This window comes from Carettochelys insculpta, chromosome 23 (assembly GCF_033958435.1).
Source record: "Carettochelys insculpta isolate YL-2023 chromosome 23, ASM3395843v1, whole genome shotgun sequence".
In the NCBI taxonomy this organism is placed as follows: Eukaryota; Metazoa; Chordata; order Testudines; family Carettochelyidae; genus Carettochelys; species Carettochelys insculpta.
Genome location: NC_134159.1, coordinates 3,860,606 through 3,880,775, shown reverse-complemented (window position 1 = coordinate 3,880,775; position 20,170 = coordinate 3,860,606). Strand labels below are relative to the sequence as shown.

The 20,170-nt window shown below is 49.1% G+C and overlaps 1 protein-coding gene across 1 annotated transcript; it reads right to left on the bottom strand.

Moving 5' to 3' along the window:
• Positions 1-791: 791 nt before the first annotated feature.
• Positions 792-4,196, bottom strand: FAM43B (family with sequence similarity 43 member B). The gene is made up of 2 exons (XM_074975760.1): positions 4,134-4,196; positions 792-3,285 (listed from the first exon to the last, which is right to left on the bottom strand). The coding sequence occupies exon 2, from the start codon at positions 3,276-3,278 to the stop codon at positions 2,334-2,336; it is 945 nt and encodes a 314-aa protein (XP_074831861.1). The 5' UTR covers positions 3,279-3,285; positions 4,134-4,196; the 3' UTR covers positions 792-2,333.
• Positions 4,197-20,170: the final 15,974 nt, after the last annotated feature.

The window sequence follows — 20,170 nt, the reverse complement described above, 5'->3', positions numbered from 1 at the left end:
GAGATACTTTCAGGTCTACAATCTGTCCCACATACAACACACACAGAAATCTGGGTTCCGTTGTCAAACAAGTGCCTGAAGAGGACAGCCACATCCCACTTTTAGTCACTAAAATTGGCAATTAGAGGAGGTATTTATGCACTTGCTGGTAACTTACTGGTGATACAAGCTAAGTGGAACATAAGCATGTAGGCTTTGGCCATCTTGCTACAGCTCCCTGGACTGAAACGGAACATTACCTGTGGCCATATACCTATGTATATATATATGGCAGACATATAAAATGCACGTGCCCACAAAATGTGAGTTCACATTTGAAAGAGATACATGCAGAAAGACACAGATTCATACGCATCTGCTCACAAATAATCACACACAACCTCCTTGTAGCAACTAAATTATTGTCCTCACGCACTCCTGTACAACAAAGCAGGAAAATCTCTCATTTATAATCAGTGCTTGGTGCTCAGTCTAGCCAAATGGTCCTCCTGGTCCAGAACCTAGACCAGACCCAATAAAGGACAGGAACCAGAATCTCCATGGAGACCCCTAGCATTGTTGATACTGCTATTAGCTTTACAGGAAGGCACTCAAATATTATAGCAGTACACCGTCATATAAGCTCTGAGATAGGTCAATGGATAGGAGCCCAATCCCTCACCCAGTGCTGAACTGGTGTGGCCTACAGCTGTTACTGGAGATACAATGGCAGCAAAATGTTTTGGAGCTTCGCAAAAGATAAAGCACAGTAATCAGATTGCAGAAAACGCAAAGAAACTTTATTACAATTACCACATTATATGGGTGTGTGTGTACATGTGCACACGCAAGGACACACATCATTGGGCTTTGCATTGTGAACATACAAAGGATATGTGTGTAGTTGATCATCTTCGCCTGGGGTTAAAACACCCCTTGTTCTGCATTAGAATAAAGCTTCTCTCTGTCTGTGATGCTCTGCATCTTATCCCCAGAGTCAAATACACATGGGCCAAATCTGTCCTCAATGTAACACCACTGAAGCCAAAGCTAGGGGAAGACTTTGGCTACCTGGGTATTCTATAGATCATTCCTTTAAAACACAGCTTGACAACGACGGCCAAATTTGCCAAACTTGGGTGCCAAAATGCAGACAGTTCAACCCACCTTCAGCTGCCTAACGCAAGATGAGGGCTAATTGTTCACATGTTGTGCTTCCCCAAATCCCACCAAAGACAATATTTGCTCAGCACCTCTGAAAAACGGGATGCTTCCTTAGGTCCCTAAATGTGAGTTTAGACACATATCTTTAGCCAAGCAGATGGAATCTGATTAATTGAGCTCTGGAGCTCCCACAACCCCTTCTGGAAAGCTATGGGAAACCAGCACTTTTGAAAAATAAGGCCTTTGGCCCCCACAAGTACTGTACACCCCATGCCATCCTAACCCCAGTGTCAGACACATTCAGGCACCTGTCCTATGTGAGACGTATAAAACTGTACAAAGCACTGCAACAGAAGTGAACTCTAAGGGTATCTCTCTGTAAATAGATGGCTTTTTCTTTTAAATACAGTATATAAATTTTAGTGGAGATCAAGTAGTAAAAGTCACTCAGTCTGGAAAAGCATCTCCTTCCCTCTGCTGAGATGGAAGTATAAAACCCGCTCACCCCCCCATGTCTCTCTCTCTCTTTCTTGAATTCAATCAAGTGCAGAATACACCCAGGAGTTGCTCCCTGCCCATCCTGTGGCAGCTGCCCATTTGGGGAACCCCCACCCCCGAACCTGCAGGTACGTCTCAGTTTAGCAGGAGTCCGTCCTTGGCTCTAATACCAGTCATTTGAGTTAGTGCAGTCTTGTCTCTGAGCCTGTTGGCAGGTGTAGGGGAGATGTGGGTTAGATGGTGCAAATGTTGGCTGAGAAGAAGAGATGAAACTGACGCTTTGGATCTGGGGACCCAGATGGCTGTGGAGGAGTGTTCAATGCAGGCTGGGTACTGTCAGTCTGTGGATGTGCTTGCTCAGTCAGCAGGGAATAACTGTGGTTTGATTTGTCAACAGACCTGGCGCTCCTTGGGTGTCCAGGCGGCAGCCAAGTGGACACGGTCTTCTCTCAGGGCAGAGAACTGGACTCCATGACCTGTGCGGTCCCTGCCAGTTCTAGTGTTTGCTGACTCGATAGCTGGGGCATGTCACATAAGTGGGGTCCTGATCCCTGTTGCACCATCTGGAATTGTCCCGATCCCTGCCCCGTCGCACTGCCTGCAGTGGTCCCGGTCCCTGCCCCGTCGCACCGCCAGACCCAGTCCCAGGGCGCCCTCCGAGAAGGCTCCTGGCAGTCTCTAGCCGGGTGGCTTCAGGGCCTCTCCTGGGGGGGCTTCCAGGGCGGCCTCTCCGCCGGCGGGGGCAGCGGGCTGTGCAGGCTGCACCCCCTCATCTCCCGCGCCAGCGTCAGCACCTCGGCCCGCTCCCTGCGCCCGGGGCCCGCCACGAGGCGGCCGCCGGCGCCCAGGTTCTCCTCCCCCTCCTCCTCCTCCAGGATGGAGCTGAGTCGGCGGGCGCCGCGGCCGCGCTCGGCGGGCGGCCGGTAGGGGCAGGGCCCGTTGAGGCGTCTGCGCAGGGGCACCAGGGGCAGGAGGGCGTCGCCCAGGCGCTGGCGCTGCAGGCGGCGGGCGTCGTTCTGGCGCTGCAGGCGCTGGAACTGGCTGAGCGCGGCGCTGGCGGTCTGGTAGAGCAGCCGCGCCATGGCGCGCGCCTTCTCGGCGCGGGACACGAGCACGGCGTGGCAGCGCAGCACCACCGCCTTGTGCTTCACCTGGTGCCGGTAGACCCAGGCGAAGACGCGCGGGTGGCGCCCGTCGGCAGCGCAGTAGGTGATGCGGCGCAGCATGTAGGCGTGGCCGGCCGGCCGGCCGCGGCCCTTCTCGCAGGGCGCCAGGCGGATGCCGTGCGGGCCCAGCGTCAGCTTCATCTTGGCGCCGCCGGCCCCGGCCTCGCTCTTGGCCCAGATCTTGGCCACCGCGTCGTCCGTGCAGCCCTCGCCCTTGGCGTGCAGGGTGACGGCGTTGCCCAGGTACCAGGCCGTGTAGGTGGGGTCCTCCTTGTTCAGCTCCACCGTCTGCCGCCGGCTGCGGAACACGCTGCCCAGCCGCTCCAGCGGGCACTCGGGCAGCAGGTCCGGGCAGGAGCGCACGAAGCTGGAGAGCAGCGAGGTGTAGCTGAGCCCCGGGCCGAGGCTCTTGCCTTTGCCTTTGCGCTCCTCCTCCACCAGCACGAACTTGTTCCTGCGCCAGGGCAGCATCGCGGCTCTGCAAGGGGGCAAGCGGGTGCGGGGGGGAGTGAGGAGGGGTGAGGGGAGCGGGCCTCTCTGCAACCGCTGTTCTCCCTCCCGGGGCAGGGAGGGGGCTTTCCTCCGAGCTCCCCGGGAGCTGCCTGGAGCCCTGCCCTGCCCCCGGGTAATGCCCCGCTTCCTACGGGCGGAGAGGGGGGGTAGCGACACCGCCTGGAATGGCCCCGATCCCTGCCCCATAGCACCGCCTGGAATGGCCCCGATCCCTGCCCCATAGCACCGCCTTGAATGGCCCCGATCCCGGCCCCATAACACCGCCTGGAATGGCCCCGATCCCTGCCCCATAGCACCGCCTTGAATGGCCCCGATCCCTGCCCCATAGCACCACCTGGAATGGCCCCGATCCCTGCCCCATTGTACCGCCTGGAATGTATCTGGTTCCTATTGCACCGGCAGCAGGGGAGCCGATCCTTGCCCCACGATGATGTCTGGAATGGGCCCGATCTCTACCCCAAACACTGCCTGGAATACCTCCGATTCCTACTGCAGCGCCTGGCGATGCCCTGCTGCCTGCCGCATTGCACAGCCTGGAGTGGCTCTGGTCCCTATTGCACCGCTAGCAACGGGCCCAATCCGTGCCCCACTGCACATCCTGGAGTGGTCCCGATCCCTGCCCCATTCCACCGCCTGGAATGGCCCCGGTCCCTGTTGCGCCGCCTGGAAATGTCCCGATCCTCCTACCCCCTGCAGTTTGCTGGGGGTGCCCCCGGCCCGCCCCGCTGCAATTGGATGGAGATGCCCCTTTCTCGGCCCCCTTCCCCCCCGCTCTCCTGCAGCTCGGCGGGTGCCCTGTCCTGATGTCCCTACCCCACAGCAGCTGGGGGACGATGCTCCGATGCCGATCGCACTGCTCCGCCCGCAGGAGCAGAGGGACCCGGCTGCAGGTGCGGGGATCACCGGGCTCCGGCTGCCCGTCCCGCGGCGTCTCCCGCTGTGACAGCAATGAAGAGAGGATGCAGGGATTCATCCCCCGGCTGCGCTGCCGCTCCACCTCCCGGGGCTGCTACAGCAGTGGTCGCGCGCGCACGTGTGTGCGCGCGCAGCAGCCCAGGGCGGTCGCGCGCACTCACACTGTTCTCACAACCACAGCGCTCAGCTCACACGCACAGCTTACACCCCACAGAGGTCCGCCCTGCGCCCCCTGGCTCTCACACACACATATCTAGTGACCCCAAGCTTGTTCACGCACACATCATCCTATGGATATCTCTCTCTTACACACACACACACACACACACACACACACACACGAGTGTTTCAGAATCTCTCTCACACACAGCAGTTCACAGCTCTCACATACACCATGACTTGCTCTCTGTCTCACACACACACCTTGTCTCTCTCTCAGCAGAGCAGAGCTGTGCTTTCTCTCATGCCAGGGTGCACTCTCTCTCTCTCTCTCTCTCTCTCTCACACACACACACACACACAATGGCGCTCTCTCTCACACACAACAATTCACAGCTCTCACATACAGCATGACTCACTCTGTTTCACACACACCTTGTCTCTCTCTCTCTCAGACACAGCAGATCACAGCTTTCTCTCACACCATGGTGCTCTCTCTTGCTCACACACACACACCCACCCACACCCTCCATGGTGCTCTCTCACACACCCCATGGCTCAGCTCTCTCTTATACACAAAGCAGCTCACAGTTCAGACTCACGCACATATGCAATGTCCCAAAGTACTCTCTCTCTCTCAATCTCTCCCCCCCCCCACATATACACAGGCTCAGAGCTCACCCACAGGGAGACCCCACTTTTCTACCAGCTCTGGGCTATATCTGCAATGCCCACAACCCCCCTCTGCCTGCCAGTGATGTCCCCAACCAGACACCCGCTTGGCTCTCACCTTTACTTTGCTATGGCCATGGTCCCATGACTGAGTGAGGCTTGTCCCCTGCACTCACAGGTCCCAGCACTCATGAAAGTGAGGATGCCAAAAAGTTCACCATAGCAACCTTAGGTCAGGCCTGTAAGTACAAGAGAACCCACATTCTTCTGTCATGGGACGGGGGAGGGACACAGACGGGAACCAGTATTGTGATCCACTCAAAGCTAAAGAAACTAGAATGAGCCCAGGAGGGAAACAACTATTTACCCAGGCAAGTACACTCCAGGTCAGTGTGGTGGGACTCTCGGACCTGTTTGCCAAGATGGTGGAAGCAAATATGTCCTAGGTGCTTACAGACAGGCAATTAAATCCACATGTATGCAGGTAAATAGATGGCCCCATTTCCATAGGTGCTGAACACCTACAGACACCCATTGTTGGAAATTTTAGCCTGGATTATCTACCATCAATATATATTAATTTTTTGGTGTGGCTCCAAAGCACAAAGGTCATTGCCATCACTTACAGAGCCCTCTTCATGTTCAAGGCACTTGGTGAATACATAAGAAATCAAGTGGGTAGGTGAGTATCAGGAGCCCCTTTGCTGGCAGTATTAACATGAACTCCCAAGGAAGGGTAGGTAGGATGGAGGACGAATGTGTCTAGCTGCGTCTAGATGGCAGGTTTTGGTGTGGGTAACTGCAGTGCTTGGGGGCGGGGGTGGATTTCACACCCTGGAATGCCACAGCTACGCCAGCCTAAGCTGTAAGTGTAAACCAGGCGTCAGCAGCTAAGGGGCTGACATCTGTCTGAAGCTATGTGTACGCTGTGGGATAGACTCCCAGTCTACATAAATGTACTTGTGTTAACTTGGTAAAAGCGAGCATGAGTATAAATAACAATGGAGCCAAGCAGCAGAGGCAGCAACTACAATGGCATGGCTTAAACACATACTCACAGGGTTCAGGCAGGTTTCTGCTGCCTGTGTTACTGCAGCGACACTACACAAGCACATGAGCTGGGAATCATGACCCTAGCTCACAGTGCAGATGGATAACCTAAATGCCAGCCAGTAGCTCTCTAATTGGTTGGAAAGGGTCATGTGGCTCCAGTCCAGGCTCTGAATGCATCCAGGACCAGATCCAGATCCGGGACCAGAGAGAGCAACTGTACTTCAACTGTCCCCTGGCTTCCAGCAGGCATGTGATTGCAAGATTCCATACCCCTTCGCCCTCACGTGCACAGGGAATGCGACAGCACTGCTATCACAGCCACACACATCACACTTCTCAGGAACACTGAGTACTCGATTCTCATTTCTGCTAAGGTCCCTTTGAGCGCAGAAAGGCCTTACTGCAAATGACAATGAGGCCTCACCTGTTCTTGCAAGATTTTATAAAACCTGAATTATTTCTCGCGTGAACAACACCTGTAAGACAAGGAATATTTCCAAGGTGTCAAACAATATACATGGCCTGTACATTCAGCGGCCAACAGATTTCACAGTCACTCGTGGTATACAGATGATACATGCCCATGCAGCTATATAGTCATGTATGTACCTGCGTACAATCACCTCTCTACTCACCGACAGCCATACATATTTCATTCGAATAATGTTTGGAGGCTAGCAGAAACTCACGAAAAGAAAATTAGGATTGCGCCAGACCATGGCCGGAGCTGGGTCAAGTGAGGCATGGTCCAGTGATCTGAGCACAGACTGGGAGGTAGGAGCTCCTGGTTAATCTCTGATCCTTCTGAGGCTATGGCCGTCTGTCACTGTGTGTGCAGGCAGCAGTTAGTGTGGTGGGTTCCTGATCTCAGAACCTCAGTGAGGTGCTACTATAATATAAATCATTAGCCAATGTCTGCTCCAACTCTCCCTGGCGTAAACAAAAAGGCTCGCATTGACAACTGTAAGGTGGATTGGGGCTCTAACGGAGAGGTTGCATGAGAAATAGCTGGGCCTATCTCTGGGCCTCACCAGGACTAATGCTAGAAACAGACTTTCAGATTTCCATGGCAGCAGCTCTTCATTTGCTGATGCTTTCGGTTTTTAATCTGGTGCTGATCCTTGCTACTCTCGGAACTACCCTGGCCAAGGCCCCATAATGGTCCATCTCTGTGACACAGAGGAGGAGAGTGGATGCTATTAATTAAAAAAATAAGCTGTCTAGGCTCTGCCAAGTCACATACTAATGAAGTGAAGATTTAATATTCATTAGCTCTGCAGTGATGGGTCACCATGTAAATGACTCCTTGTGTTCAACATCACCACAGCTGAGCTCTAAAAACACCTCCATGTAATCGTGCTGTGTTAGGCACCATATGCATCTGTGGCACGAGACGTTGGGCTAGCAGGATGATGTTCAGGGGGTAAGGAGGGCCAGAAGTCTTGGCCTAGGAGACTCAGCTCTTTGAGCTTTCAGTCCTGCTGTAAAGCCTTTGGCATTCAATTACTTCTTTCTTAGCAATTGTTCCCTTTCCTCCTCTCTTTGCTGAGATGGGTCTCTCTGGAAGGAATGGACACAGGATAAAAATACGGTGCAAAAGAATGGAGCTGGGCCCAGGAGCCTGCATTACCTTCTGTAGGATTCAAACAATCTATTTCATTTTCTCTGAGGCACCTGTAGGTATTGGAAGGAGCCTGTTTTAGGGACAACATAGGCCTGGGTGAACCACCCAGATGCCTAGATACCAGAGTGAACAGATTCCCAGATCACTGTCATGAGCATGGGATGAATGGGAAAGAGAAACTTGGATAAATATATAAACAATCCCCCTCCCATTCAATCTTTACTTATTTTAGGACTAAACCACGTTTGATCTTCAAAACTGGAGAAACACACAGGTGAGAGAACGGCTCAATGAAGAAGAAAAGAGAACGCGTGGGGAGCGGAGAGGAGCAGAAGTGCAGCATCAGAGAAAGGAGCTGGGAATGCTGCATCCTCTACAGCTAAGGTGGACCATGTTTTCAACTGATTGCAGAATATGGACTGGGCCTGGGGCTGCATGTCCCAGAAGGCACCTCTGTGATGTTATCCTGTGGTATTGAGGACCTGGCTTAAAACATGAAGGATGAAAATCTTTACCCCTGTGCACAGGGTTAGCACAATGTAACTCCCATGTTCTTGGTGTTTAGGTTTTATGCTGACTGTCCCCACAGGATAGAAGCAGAAGTGGGTAGTTCGTAGGAATTAATAACCAAAGGAAACAAGCTCATCACCTAATAAATTATTTTGTTAGTCTTTAAAGTGCTACATGACTCCTAGTTTGTTTTGCTTATCTCTGTGTTAGTCTACAGCATTACTGCAGGTAACAGAGAGTCTCCAAAAGCAAAGTCATCTGAGTGGCTAGCCATGTTATCACCATGAAATTCTGAATGACTTTATGCAGCACAAGGACAACTCTGTGTCCTATAGAGCCATAGATTTACCTCACATGTTACTTTGCCTTTTCCTGAGCATCTCTATCCAAGGCTTTGAAAGCATCATACAGATATTAATTAATTAAGCTTCACAGCCTGGGAGAAAGTGTTATTATCGTCATTTCAATCATGGGGAAACAGAAAAGTTAGGGGACTTGCAAACAATCATGCAGAGGATCACTGCTGGGGGTGGGATTTGAACTCTGGAGTGCTTGGCTACCCATAAGACAGGTATTTAAACTGTTTATCACCACTTATATGGGCTAACACAGAGCTCAACCCTCTAGGCCACACTGCATCTAAAGAGAAAGCCCTTGGGCAAAGTGCACTAGAAGTTCAGCCGTGGGAGCTACTTTAAGCCAGACAGCAGAAGTCATCCATCCAGAATTTGGTTACAGCTGGTGCTGCTATCTGATCTTTGTCATTCCTGAGACATGAATCTGCACAGCAACTTTGAAATCCAGCTGTTCACAGTAAAAACCCAGACACACCTGCCAGGCTCCTCCCTGCTTGTAGCAGTAACTGCTGAGGGGACTGAGAAAGTGACCAACCAAAAGGCTCAGCAAGCATGACATCATTGCAATGTAATGCTCTTGGCATAGTGGTGAAACCAATCTGCAACACCTTCCTCAGGAGCACTTTTTCTGTTAACTTCATGGTCCCTTTGGCACCGTTCTGAGACCAGCTTGCCTGCCCTCTTGAAAAACTGCTTTCGTTGCATGTGTTTCCAGAGAGTGCTCCTTTAAAGGCAGCACAGCTAACCGTAGAATCATAGAGCTGGAAAGGACCTCAGGAAGCCATCTAGTCCAGCCCCCTGCTTCAAGTAGGATCGACCCCAAACCAGCTGCAGTCTTAAGAAAGCTTTCTGCTCTGCTTCTGCTGATCTTTCAGTTGGTAAATTCCTTGAACTCCTGTCAATACTGCTGAGCAGGGAGCACTTTCCCACAGAGCTTTTTGCAAATGGTGGGGAAGGGAGATCCTATTTTAGTAATGTGTAAATGATGGTCATTTATACTGGCAGGCTGGCAACTTGATGAGCACCGTGAGTGCCACCACCTGTAAAAGACAAGGCCTGTGCTCCCAAACCCAGGCAGAGGAACTCGTAGTATTGCATATTTTCAGATGAAAGTCCTTCAAAGCACTCTTCCCTATTTGAAATCCATTTTCCTGAGGCCTACAAAATCCAGAAAATTTGCATGAGACTATTGCAATGCAAATAAGGTACCAGCATGCAGCTTGCTTTCCGTTCCCCTTCCAACACAGACATATGTCCATATACATATGCACCATGCTTGTACATGCAAACACCCTATTTGCATGCAAATACGCCACATTCATACATGGCACTTTTGCATACACACACACACATACCCATATTCACTCAAACACACGGTTGTCACACTTCCTCTTGCCACCCGCATTACAGATAACAGCCAGACATGCACAGTCTCCTGGTTTCATTTCCAACAGCATATGCTATGACACCAGTGAGAACACAATGCAGCTTTATAATACTAGGCTAAAAGAGAAGCAACCAAAATGATAATGCAAGATGACTTTGTGCTTTATCCTAGCTGCAGTGTAAGGATGTCTCAAGGGACATTGCAATCTCTACCTTCTCAGGCCCAAGGTGTAGTGTGATTTATTGATGTGTTTGCTTTAGGAATAGGGTGGCATTATTCAACCTAGTGAAAATGCCTTGGTGGTTGAATGGGTGACTTCACCTTCTTTTTAACAGTCATGAACCTACCCACCAAAGTAGCCTTGTTCTAGTGCCTCAAAGCTGAGAAGTGAGACTGACTATACATTGCTATGAGACTAAACCATCTAGTTCTTCTGTCACAACTGAGCAAAATGGAAGAATTAAACAACTATAAATGGTGAAAAGTACCTTTCCAAAGATTGTAGAGATTCGATCAATCTATCTGTTTGTGTTTCTAATTATAGATAACATGATCATCTCCATGGTATCAGAACGCAAAACTCAACATTTCCATTCTCTGTGATATTTTTGGTGCCAGAGGTAAGGAGTCCTTATTTAATAATTGCTTGACTTTTAAATTGACAGGGTCTCTTTCTGCAGATTGAGAATCTCCCCAAAGCTGGTGTTTGATAGCTGATTTATTTATAGATCCTGTATTATTTAGGAAGTTTAGGGTTTTTTCCCCCTCCCTCTCTGGTTTCTGCTTTTCTCTCTTCTGTTTGCTGCTTTTGAGTTCCATCCCACAAGCTGCAGGACAGGACATTTTTTTTTTGTCCTTTGCATTTTGTTGTTTAACTTGATCATGGATTAATACCAACTGCCGATCAATCATGCCGACCCTGTGTGTTAGTCAAAGCTAGGAAGACTATCCAAGCTAGTGAGTCTGATGATATTTCTGTGGTTTGTCTGCCCATTATGTGGTAACTTTTCAATGCCCACATCCAATGAATTGCAGTATTTCAGGACATGTTCTACACTATGGTCAGCAACACTTCTGAGGCAGAATGCCAAAATTTGACATTTTGACCTTTATGTACAGCCTGGGTGCAGATGATACTTTTTGAAGGTCACTGATAGGCCTCCTTACAACAGCTTCATGAATAAAGTAATAAAGATGCAGAACTTTACCGTTTAGGTGGTGGTTGGTAACATTAGCTGGCCTTCTGTTAATCCACAGGCGGCCTGGCTTTGAGCCAGCTCCCGGCTGCATGGGGGAGCAGGGGCAGAGCTGAGCTCCCACCATGGGGGCCAATGAAAATCAGCTCACGTGCCACTTTTGGCACATGTGCCGGGGCTGCTGACCCCTGCTCTAGGCATCAGTGGTCAGAATCCTATCAATCTGGGGAGAAATGCGGGAGACAGGCAGCCCCTGCCATCTCTGTTTATTACAAACCACCACTTCGAGTGCCTCTGCCTTTGTCTGTGGATCAAAGAACTGGTTGTTGGCTCCCACCACAGCCTGTTCCCCTAATAGAGTTTAATATGTTGGCGTGCTGAACTGTTTGAGTGTGGGCCTGCTAAACCCAGGGCTGTGAGGTCAGCCCTGAAAGGGGCCATTTAAGGATCTAGGGCAAATAGATTTAAAAAAAAAAAAGGCAGGGGATGGTGCTTGGCTTGATGACCTCCTGAGGTCCCTTCCAGCTCTATGAGATGTGTGTGTTCCCATGTAGGGAGGGAATGGGGGAATTCCCTGAGCCCTAGCCTGGTGAAGGAGGATATTATAGAGGAACAGCAAGGGGAGCACTCAGAAATCCTGATGTGGGGGAAACTTGGAGATCCTGGATGTGGAAGAAAGGTGGGAAGGGTGGGCACATGGGAGGTCACGTGTGTGATGAGCTCAGCCTATGAAAGCTCTGAAGCGTGGCCAACCTTAATATGAGCCAGTGAAGGGAAAGGGCATAAACTCAGGACTGCGGCATTAACTTGTATTTCCCCCGAGGGCTGCCAGACAGGCACCTTCTATGAGGATGTTTGCTGGCAGGTTCTCTGGGGGTCTTCCCCATTGATATCTCCATGGGACAGTATGCTGTCTGGCTGCTATATGCAGACGGGCTGCTGGAGTCCCAGGTGACAGACTTCAGCAGGAGCCTGAGCTGTTGCTGGCTGTTCCCTTTTGTTAGGGAGTAAGGGGAAAATGTACAGTTTGCTGCATTCCTTACTCTGGCTGGGGACCACAGGGGGCAGATGAACCTTGGCCTTCCCCAGCTGGGGGACACGCATCCCTCCCACAGAAGCTGCAGCAGCCATGGAGAGGTGCTTCTCACCTGGCCCCAGGCTGCTGCAGTGAGATAGGGCTGAGGTAGTCCTCTCTTCCCGGGGTAGGCTGCACACTGAACCCTCTTCCCCACCCCTATCCCAGAGAAACAATTTTAATGAAGAAAAACAAAAAGGAATTGAGTTAAGGACCCAAGCGATGCTGGGTAAATCTTCTAGTTCTCTATGAGACATATAATGAACAGGGAGAGCACTTAGGTGCTCCTGTCAAGATCAAGCCTCCATTGTGTCTTCAAAACCATCTACTGAGAGACAGTGCTGTGAACAGGCAAAGGACAGGAAGGGAGCTGTGGTGGGGAATGCCATGCCCATAGTCAACCCAGGATTAGAACTAAAACCAGCCAGTGCCCTATTCACCAGATCCTGTGGCCACCTGTGAATGCATAGCTCTCAGATAGGCTGGGATTATTGTCCATAACTCCATTTCTGCCCTTTGAATCAGAAAAAGCTGATTTATCTCCTTAGAAAGCTAGACTGCAGTTGTCTACCTCTGTTTGTCCTGGAACAGGAACATCCTTATTCTAAACTCCACCTAGGAACTGAGCGAAACTGTCCTTCACACTGCGTGAGGCATTTTGTCAAAGGAGTCCCAGAGAAATTAAACTTGAAGTTTCTCCTGCCTCAGGAACCCAACCGGAGATGTATAAACGAAAGGATTGTTAGTCGGTTAGACAAGGATCTCACAATTTACATACGGATCAAATGTGTGTCTCTGCATGTGCAGTAAGAAACCCTCCACAGTAACACCTGCTTTCAGAGAGAGCCTCATTTAATTATGCGAGGGACCCAAGCTCCCAAGATGGATGGGGATGGAAGCTGAAGGCAGGCTGTGTTACTTGGATTACATTTCCTGATTCAAGTACTGTTCATGTGTTTTCACCCCAGCTCAGAAACTGTACATTTGTCTGCCTTATGAGTCAAACGTGCATATTCTATATATGTATAGAGGGTCTCTACTTCATATGTTATGTGTTGAAGGATGTGCAATGATAGGTCCCGGGTATAATCAAAAAATATATGGACTATGTCCACTATAATAGAGGAATTTGAAGGGATTATGTTTTCTCTACAAATGACGGTTGCACTCGAGAAGTGATGTGAATTGTTTAGCCCCAGCAGGACAAGGAATATTGACTATAAATGTTTGCTGAAGCATTACCAGATGACCCTTTAAAAACAAGGGGAAGGGGATTGCAATTACTAGTCTGGGTTGCTAGAGAAATACGATTCTTGAAATAAAACATAAGACATCTTTGATTAAAAAAAACACCTTTCCTCCTTTTCTGACACACCCACCCCACCAAAGTAGGCAAGAAATGGCAGGAACTGAAATCTGAGAGAGGATTGCCAAGTAATTGCCAATTGTCAATAGGGAGTTAGAGGGTGTTCCCCTGTAACCAACCCTGATGTGATATCACACTATGGGAGCTCAGAGACAGTCTGCTGAACCCACAAAACTAGGGTGACCACATTGCCATATGGCAAATATGGGACACTGGCCTTCAGGGAAGTGGGGGCTGATGTTCCATGTCAGGGATCCTTAGTGATGGGGACCCTCTTCCGGTGCTGATTACCAAGTTCTTTCAATGAGCAAAGCCAGCAATGGGGACTGCTGCCCCACAGTGAGGCACCAGGAATGGGGTCTCTGCAGACTCCTGATGAGGAGGAGTGGAGGATGGGGGCGCCACAGTCTTCCAGCAGGGGGGGCACCAGGGGATAAAAAGGCTGCCTTGTGGGAGAGCTCATCAGCAGTGGGGGATGCCTCCATGGGGTGCCAGGAAATGGGGCAACCACCCAGTGGAGGAGCCCCTGGCAGTGGAGGAACTCCCTGGCAGTGGAGGCTGCCACCTCAAGACACCAGGTGCCAGGGAACAGGAACCCCACAAAACATGGGACAATTAGTCCATTTTCTTAAAAAGGTCAGGATGCCTGTGAGGCAGCTTAAATAAGGGGCTGTCCTGGGAAAAATGGGATGGACAGTCACCCTACCCAAAAGAAGCTCCAGAATCCAGAAGAGCTGCCCTTCTTGAGATTTAATTTCTGAGATTGTGCTCCTCTTTGGAGTCTTAAATAGAACTAACCAAATGTTCCCTGATTGAATCTATGTTCTTTCTAATGAGACCCCAAAGGAGCCAGGATCTGGATTTTAACCAAGCAATCCTAAATGTGTGTTTCTGCTTTGCCAGCCTTTGAGATCTTCAAAGAATAACTGCAGGCATTTGCTTTGATGTCTCAGATGAATCATTTTCAAACCCAACACTAAGAATAGCAAGGACTGCATTCTGAAAAGCGCTTCAAAATAAGGCGCAGCCTCAGCCCTCAGAGAATTATTTAATTCTTGTCTACACTACTGGCTAAAATGGTGCTGCTGCAATCAATGCAATGGGGTCAATTTAGGTGGTCTGGTGAAGATGCACCACCTGAAGGTGGAGCTACACAACATGGGGGATGGAAGGGATTGATCTAAGTCATGCAACTTCAGCCAAGTGAATAGCGTAGTCAACGTACTTAGACCTACTTACCTTGGTATGTTCACTGTGGTGTGTTGACAGGGGATGCTTTCCCGTAAGCTCATCTTGTGCTTCTCGTTGAGCTGGGGTATTAGAATTGACAGTAGAGCACTTGGCAGTCCATTTATTGTGTTTGTACTAGACATGATAAATCAACCCCTGCTGGATTGATCGCTGCATCGTGGATGAGGCCCGTAGTGAAGTGACGCTGACTTCAGCTAAAATCCATGCCCCGGGTGATGTAGCTGAAGTAACCTAACTCTGGTGTAGTCAGAACTATGTCAGTGAGGAGCTTCTCTTGTCTACGTAGCTACAGCCTCTTGAGAAGCTGAATTAACCAGCTGATGGGAGAGCTTTCTGTCCTGGGCTTAGGGTGTCTCCATTCAAACACTACAGGCACACATACATCCATAATGCCACGTGTTGAGGTGGTTTTATTATGTTGATGGGAGTTAGCATTTCCCATGTCAATAAAAGGTTATGCTAATTAAATACTGGCATATCTAGTCTGGTTGATTTCAGCTGTCAAATTGAAAGGATGCGTCAGCAAATTCATAAAAGTGACTCTTCATCTCTGCCTGCGCTCCCATTGGAAAACATTTATTTTGGTTTACCGATGTTCTGCATAAGTTCAGGACTGCATTGCAGATTACAGAGGGAGCAGGAGGCAACCTCCACTGCCCCAGATCCCCAAGAAGACTTTAGGGACTCAAATCCCAGTTTTGTGCTGCACGCTGAAGATAAAACTGCTGACTCACCTGTGTCCTGAAGTGGGATTAAGGGGTTCCATGCCCAGAGATCACCTTCAACAATGAGCTCTTCCTCCTTCAGACTCCAGCAAGACCCGGAGCCATCAAATATCCCCATGTGGCAGAACCAGACCCAGGGCAGTGATGCATCACCTCAGTGGCTGCTTCACAAGCTGCAATCCTCTTTCAGAAGGAGGTGTCTTTGTTACTGAAAATGCATCCAATAATGAGCTACATCTGGAAATCTACAGTGCTTGCCAGTATCTGGGAGGTTGGAGGGGGTCCTGCTAGGAGGGACTGTCAGGTTAAGGGTCTCTTAGATTTCACAGCAAGGCACCCTGCCCCCTTTCCCTCCTTGTTCGCTCACCTGGGTCTGAAGGAGGAGAGAACAGCCAGGTTTTGGTGTGGAGGGATGAACAGATTTTTAGCGGGTGCCTTGTTAGTTTGACTGTATCCACATGGTTTTTAGGCATATGCTACCCCTGACTGAGAACACAGCTCAGGAAATGTGGAACAGACGGTGATAATCATAGAACATGTTGTGGGATGATAGTTAATTTTAATAACGAGAACAGGCTTGGTGGGGAGGGTTCAACCTTAACCTAGGATCATATCTCAGCCTTTCTAGGCTGCTGTCCTGTGTGTGTGTGGTGGTGGTGGTGGAGGGCTGGGAAGTGGGGAGAAGAGAAATTAAATCACGGGACGTTTGCAGAGAATGCACAGAACATTTTCTGAATGCACACCCGTCTGTGAGATCCTCTCTGCTCTGCTGCTCCTTTGCTGCAAATGAAACTCATTGTTAACGAGAGATGGAGAAAAAACAAGGCACAGGATGGAAATTGTAAAGCCAGTGATGCACAGATATTGAATTTGAAGCCTCTGGGGGAAGGAAGGGAAGCCAGTGGTGCTGGTAGGGTGGCAGCAAGGGTCAGTTCTCACAATCTTATCTTGCTCCTGTGAATGCCCTTGGGGGTTATGTATGAAAGTCTTAGAAGTCTTACCTTTCTTCACTAAGCCAATTGAAAAAAAATGTCATATGATTATGACTCTGTTAGATCACTCCAGAGATGGCTAGTAAGCATCTTTTGTTCTTTCTGTCTCAGGGCTTTATCCTGCCAACCGTCCCAATGGCAGATGCCTGACATCCATGTGAAATGAATAGCAGAGTCCCGTATGGACTTCAGGGAGTGTCTGGATCACCTTTTTAGGGTTAAAAACTCCCTTTGGGTTAACCAATAACAAGCAGTCCCATAGCACCTTGAAGACTAACAAATTTATTTGTTAGGTCATGAGCTTTTGTGGGTAAGACCCACTTCCTCAGCTTAACCCTTATTTTGTGTTAGAAATAGGTCAATTGATATTAATGGTAATGCTGCGCTATGATAGCATGCGAGAGGTTAATATGTTGTCCTCATCTGATTCTATGGTCATAGCTCAGAAGGCCAAGGCTTTTTTTTTTTTTTTTTTTTTTTTATGAATCAGCAGCCAGTCAACTGGCAGATCCTGTTCTTCTCAAATACCAGTTTCCACATCAGAGCCTGATCTGAATCTAAACTTTCCAACTGGGTTTTATCTGGGCCATGAGCTAAAGCAATAACCTAGGGATTTTTAAAGCTAAAGATGTAGGCAGATACCCTAAGGTGTTCTCAAAATGCCTGAGCTTCTTAGGCTTGGAAGGCCTCAAGCAAGGACAGAATTGTCTCCTATATAACTAGTGGAGAACATGAGCCAGAACCTCCCATGTGCTCATTTAGCTGTTTAGTTTGCTCTGTGCCTTCCTGTCCCTGTTCCTTCTCAGCCCAATCCTCTAAGGCACTGGTGAGCAACCTGCAGCTTGAGGACCACACAGGCCCATGGGGGTTCTTTGTGTGGCCCATGACACATTGTTTACTATTGCCCATCGCATGGTTGCCAGATCCATCTGGTTTCCCATCACATAGTTTTGTTTCCCTATTGGTGTTACTAAAGTGACGTGTGTAAAGTAATGGCACATGAAGTAATCGCAACATTGACTGGAAGAGCCATATACTCCCTCTGCAGCCAGTCAAAGCACTGCTCCAGTTCAATTGGCACACCTCACAAATCACAATCCCAAGGGACATACTTTGCAGGAATAAGCTATAACTGCTATTAGCATGTAAAGTCTTCAGGTATGTAGGGCTGGGGAATTTGATGTGCAGTCTTTCACCTTATCTCCCCGGGCCAAGTGCTCGCAGATTCTCATTGATTTCAACACATGGATCCTAGCCAGAGTTTTGATGGTGGGCATCAAATCTACTGAGTTCATACCCCTCAAATTCTAGGAACACAAGCACAGTTAGCACAACTACCCTCTCCGAGGAGACCATCTTCGTTACAACAAGCTTGTGGCCCACTGAAGTGAAAAAAGGCCACCCATGTAGCCCATTCACTAGCCTAGGTTGCCCGTTGCTGCTTTTGAGGTATGTCTGCAGCGCATTAGACTCCCATGGGTGACCCCTGCCAGCTGACTCCAGACTGCAGTGTTCAGGTGATGAGGTGGTTTAATTTCAGGGTAGACCTTCAGGCTCAAAACTCAAAAATCCTGCAAGGTGGTAGGGCTGTGTTGCCCTCTTCTGGTTCTGATTCACAGGTTCTTTCACCGAGCAAAGCCAGCTGCTTTCTGCTGCTCCTCCCTGATCAGATGGTCTCCGTGAGCCAGACTGGGCTGGCCCATCTTACAGCTTCTGTGGACTGAAGGTGCCTCGGAGAAGGCAGGGTGAGAAAATACACTACTTCCCACCACTGATATCGTTTGCTGGGCATTCCTCAAGACAAGCAGGGCTGATCCTGTGCCATCTCTCCAGCACTTCCCAGGCTATGCAAATGCTCTGCTCTCATTTGTTGCTCCTAAGCCCTGGGCTGCAGACTATGCTAGTGTCTGGTCTGGTGTTAGGATCGCTGCTGGCTGTTGCTGTCTAGTGACAAACCTGGGTCTGGGATCCACAGATCCATTGTCCATCTGCAGCTATAGCAAATATCATGGATATAGACACCCTTTCCAGCAGCTTGGTTAGCTTCCAGCCAGTTATCAGGAGAGACGGGCTATGGCTGTGGACTCAAATCCAAGAGCTCTTAATGTCAGAGGCAGGTTGGTTTATATGCAGTGGCCCAGTAGAAGGTGATCCCTCCAGTCAGGCCCATATGTAGGGGGGTGTGTGAAGGGTGGATATACCACCCCCACCCCCACAGAATGTCTGGTTTCTCTCCTTTCCTCCCTGCTGCGCTGTGCAGGGAGAGTCCGAAGGGCATCATGGGGAAATCCAAGGCACTCTGGGTTCTGTAGTTCCTTGGCCAGCTCCCTGCTTAGAAAGTTAGCCCTGGAGCAGGGAAGGGGACACGTTTCCCAGCATGCCCTTGGGTGGCATGGTGAGTGGAGAACATGGGTGCTACTAGCCTATATATAATCTTAACTGAAAAACTCTGGATATGAAGACTGGAATATTTTGGAATATTGTTTTTCACTTACAGTATTACAAGATCCTAGAACATAATTTCCATAAAATCTTTATTACTGTGTATATTTTTAATATGTTATAACAAAACCATTTTACCAATCACTGTTTCTACTCAAATTTTTCATTAATCTCTCTTATGTGTACTCATTGCACGACGTTTGTGAATTCCTTTATATTTTAAAAAATTTTGATCCAATTTCCAGAAAAATCACTCCCCCCTCCCAAAATTCCTGGATATGGGCCTGCCTGCCATCAAATGACCCGGGACCCTGGCAGCTTCTGATGGTTGTCCTGGTGAATTTTGTGTCCCTGTTTTAGATCCTGCTGTTGGAGAAAGGTGCTGAAACATAAGGGCTGTGGCTACAGTACCCCCTCCTTTCAGAAGGGGCATATAAATTACTGCTATTTGAAAATGCAAATGAAGCGCTGATATGAATATTCAGTGCCTCATTTGCATAATAGTGGCCACCCAGACTGTCGAAAGCGCTAATTTCAAAATAAAAATAGCTATGTAGTTGGGGTTCCTTCAAAAGGGTGCTCTGATTTCAAAAGCTCCCTTCTTCCCATTTTTTTGGTGAACTGCCTCATTTGCATTTTCAAACAGCCGTAATTTACATGCCCCTTCCAAAAGGGAGAGGTAGTGTAGCCACAGCCAAGGACAGCAGAAGCAAAGAAAGCCAGTGAGTTCCATTTTGGTGTGGTTCAGGCACCACATTCATTTTCTTGATAGTGGATTGCAGCAGCTCTCAGAGGAGGGTATTTCATATCTAAAGGTAAAGGCCAAGCAATTGCGTCTCCTCTTTTCTGAGTCCTCCCACCCTCACTCACGTGAACAGCCAGGAGGTCTGTGAAACCTGTGTTCCCTTGCCTCTGCACCTGGCATTTTATGTCTGTCATCTGTTATGTAAACATATGAGCAGAGCTGGAATTCAGTGGGGTGATCAGCACTTGACAACGTGCGTATGTGCGTCTAATAACAATAACTATGCAGCACTTCCACAACATTAATTAACTCTTCACAGCACGCTGTGGGCTGGGAACTTCGTTCCCATTATACATGGGAAACTGTAAGCGAGGTTAATTAA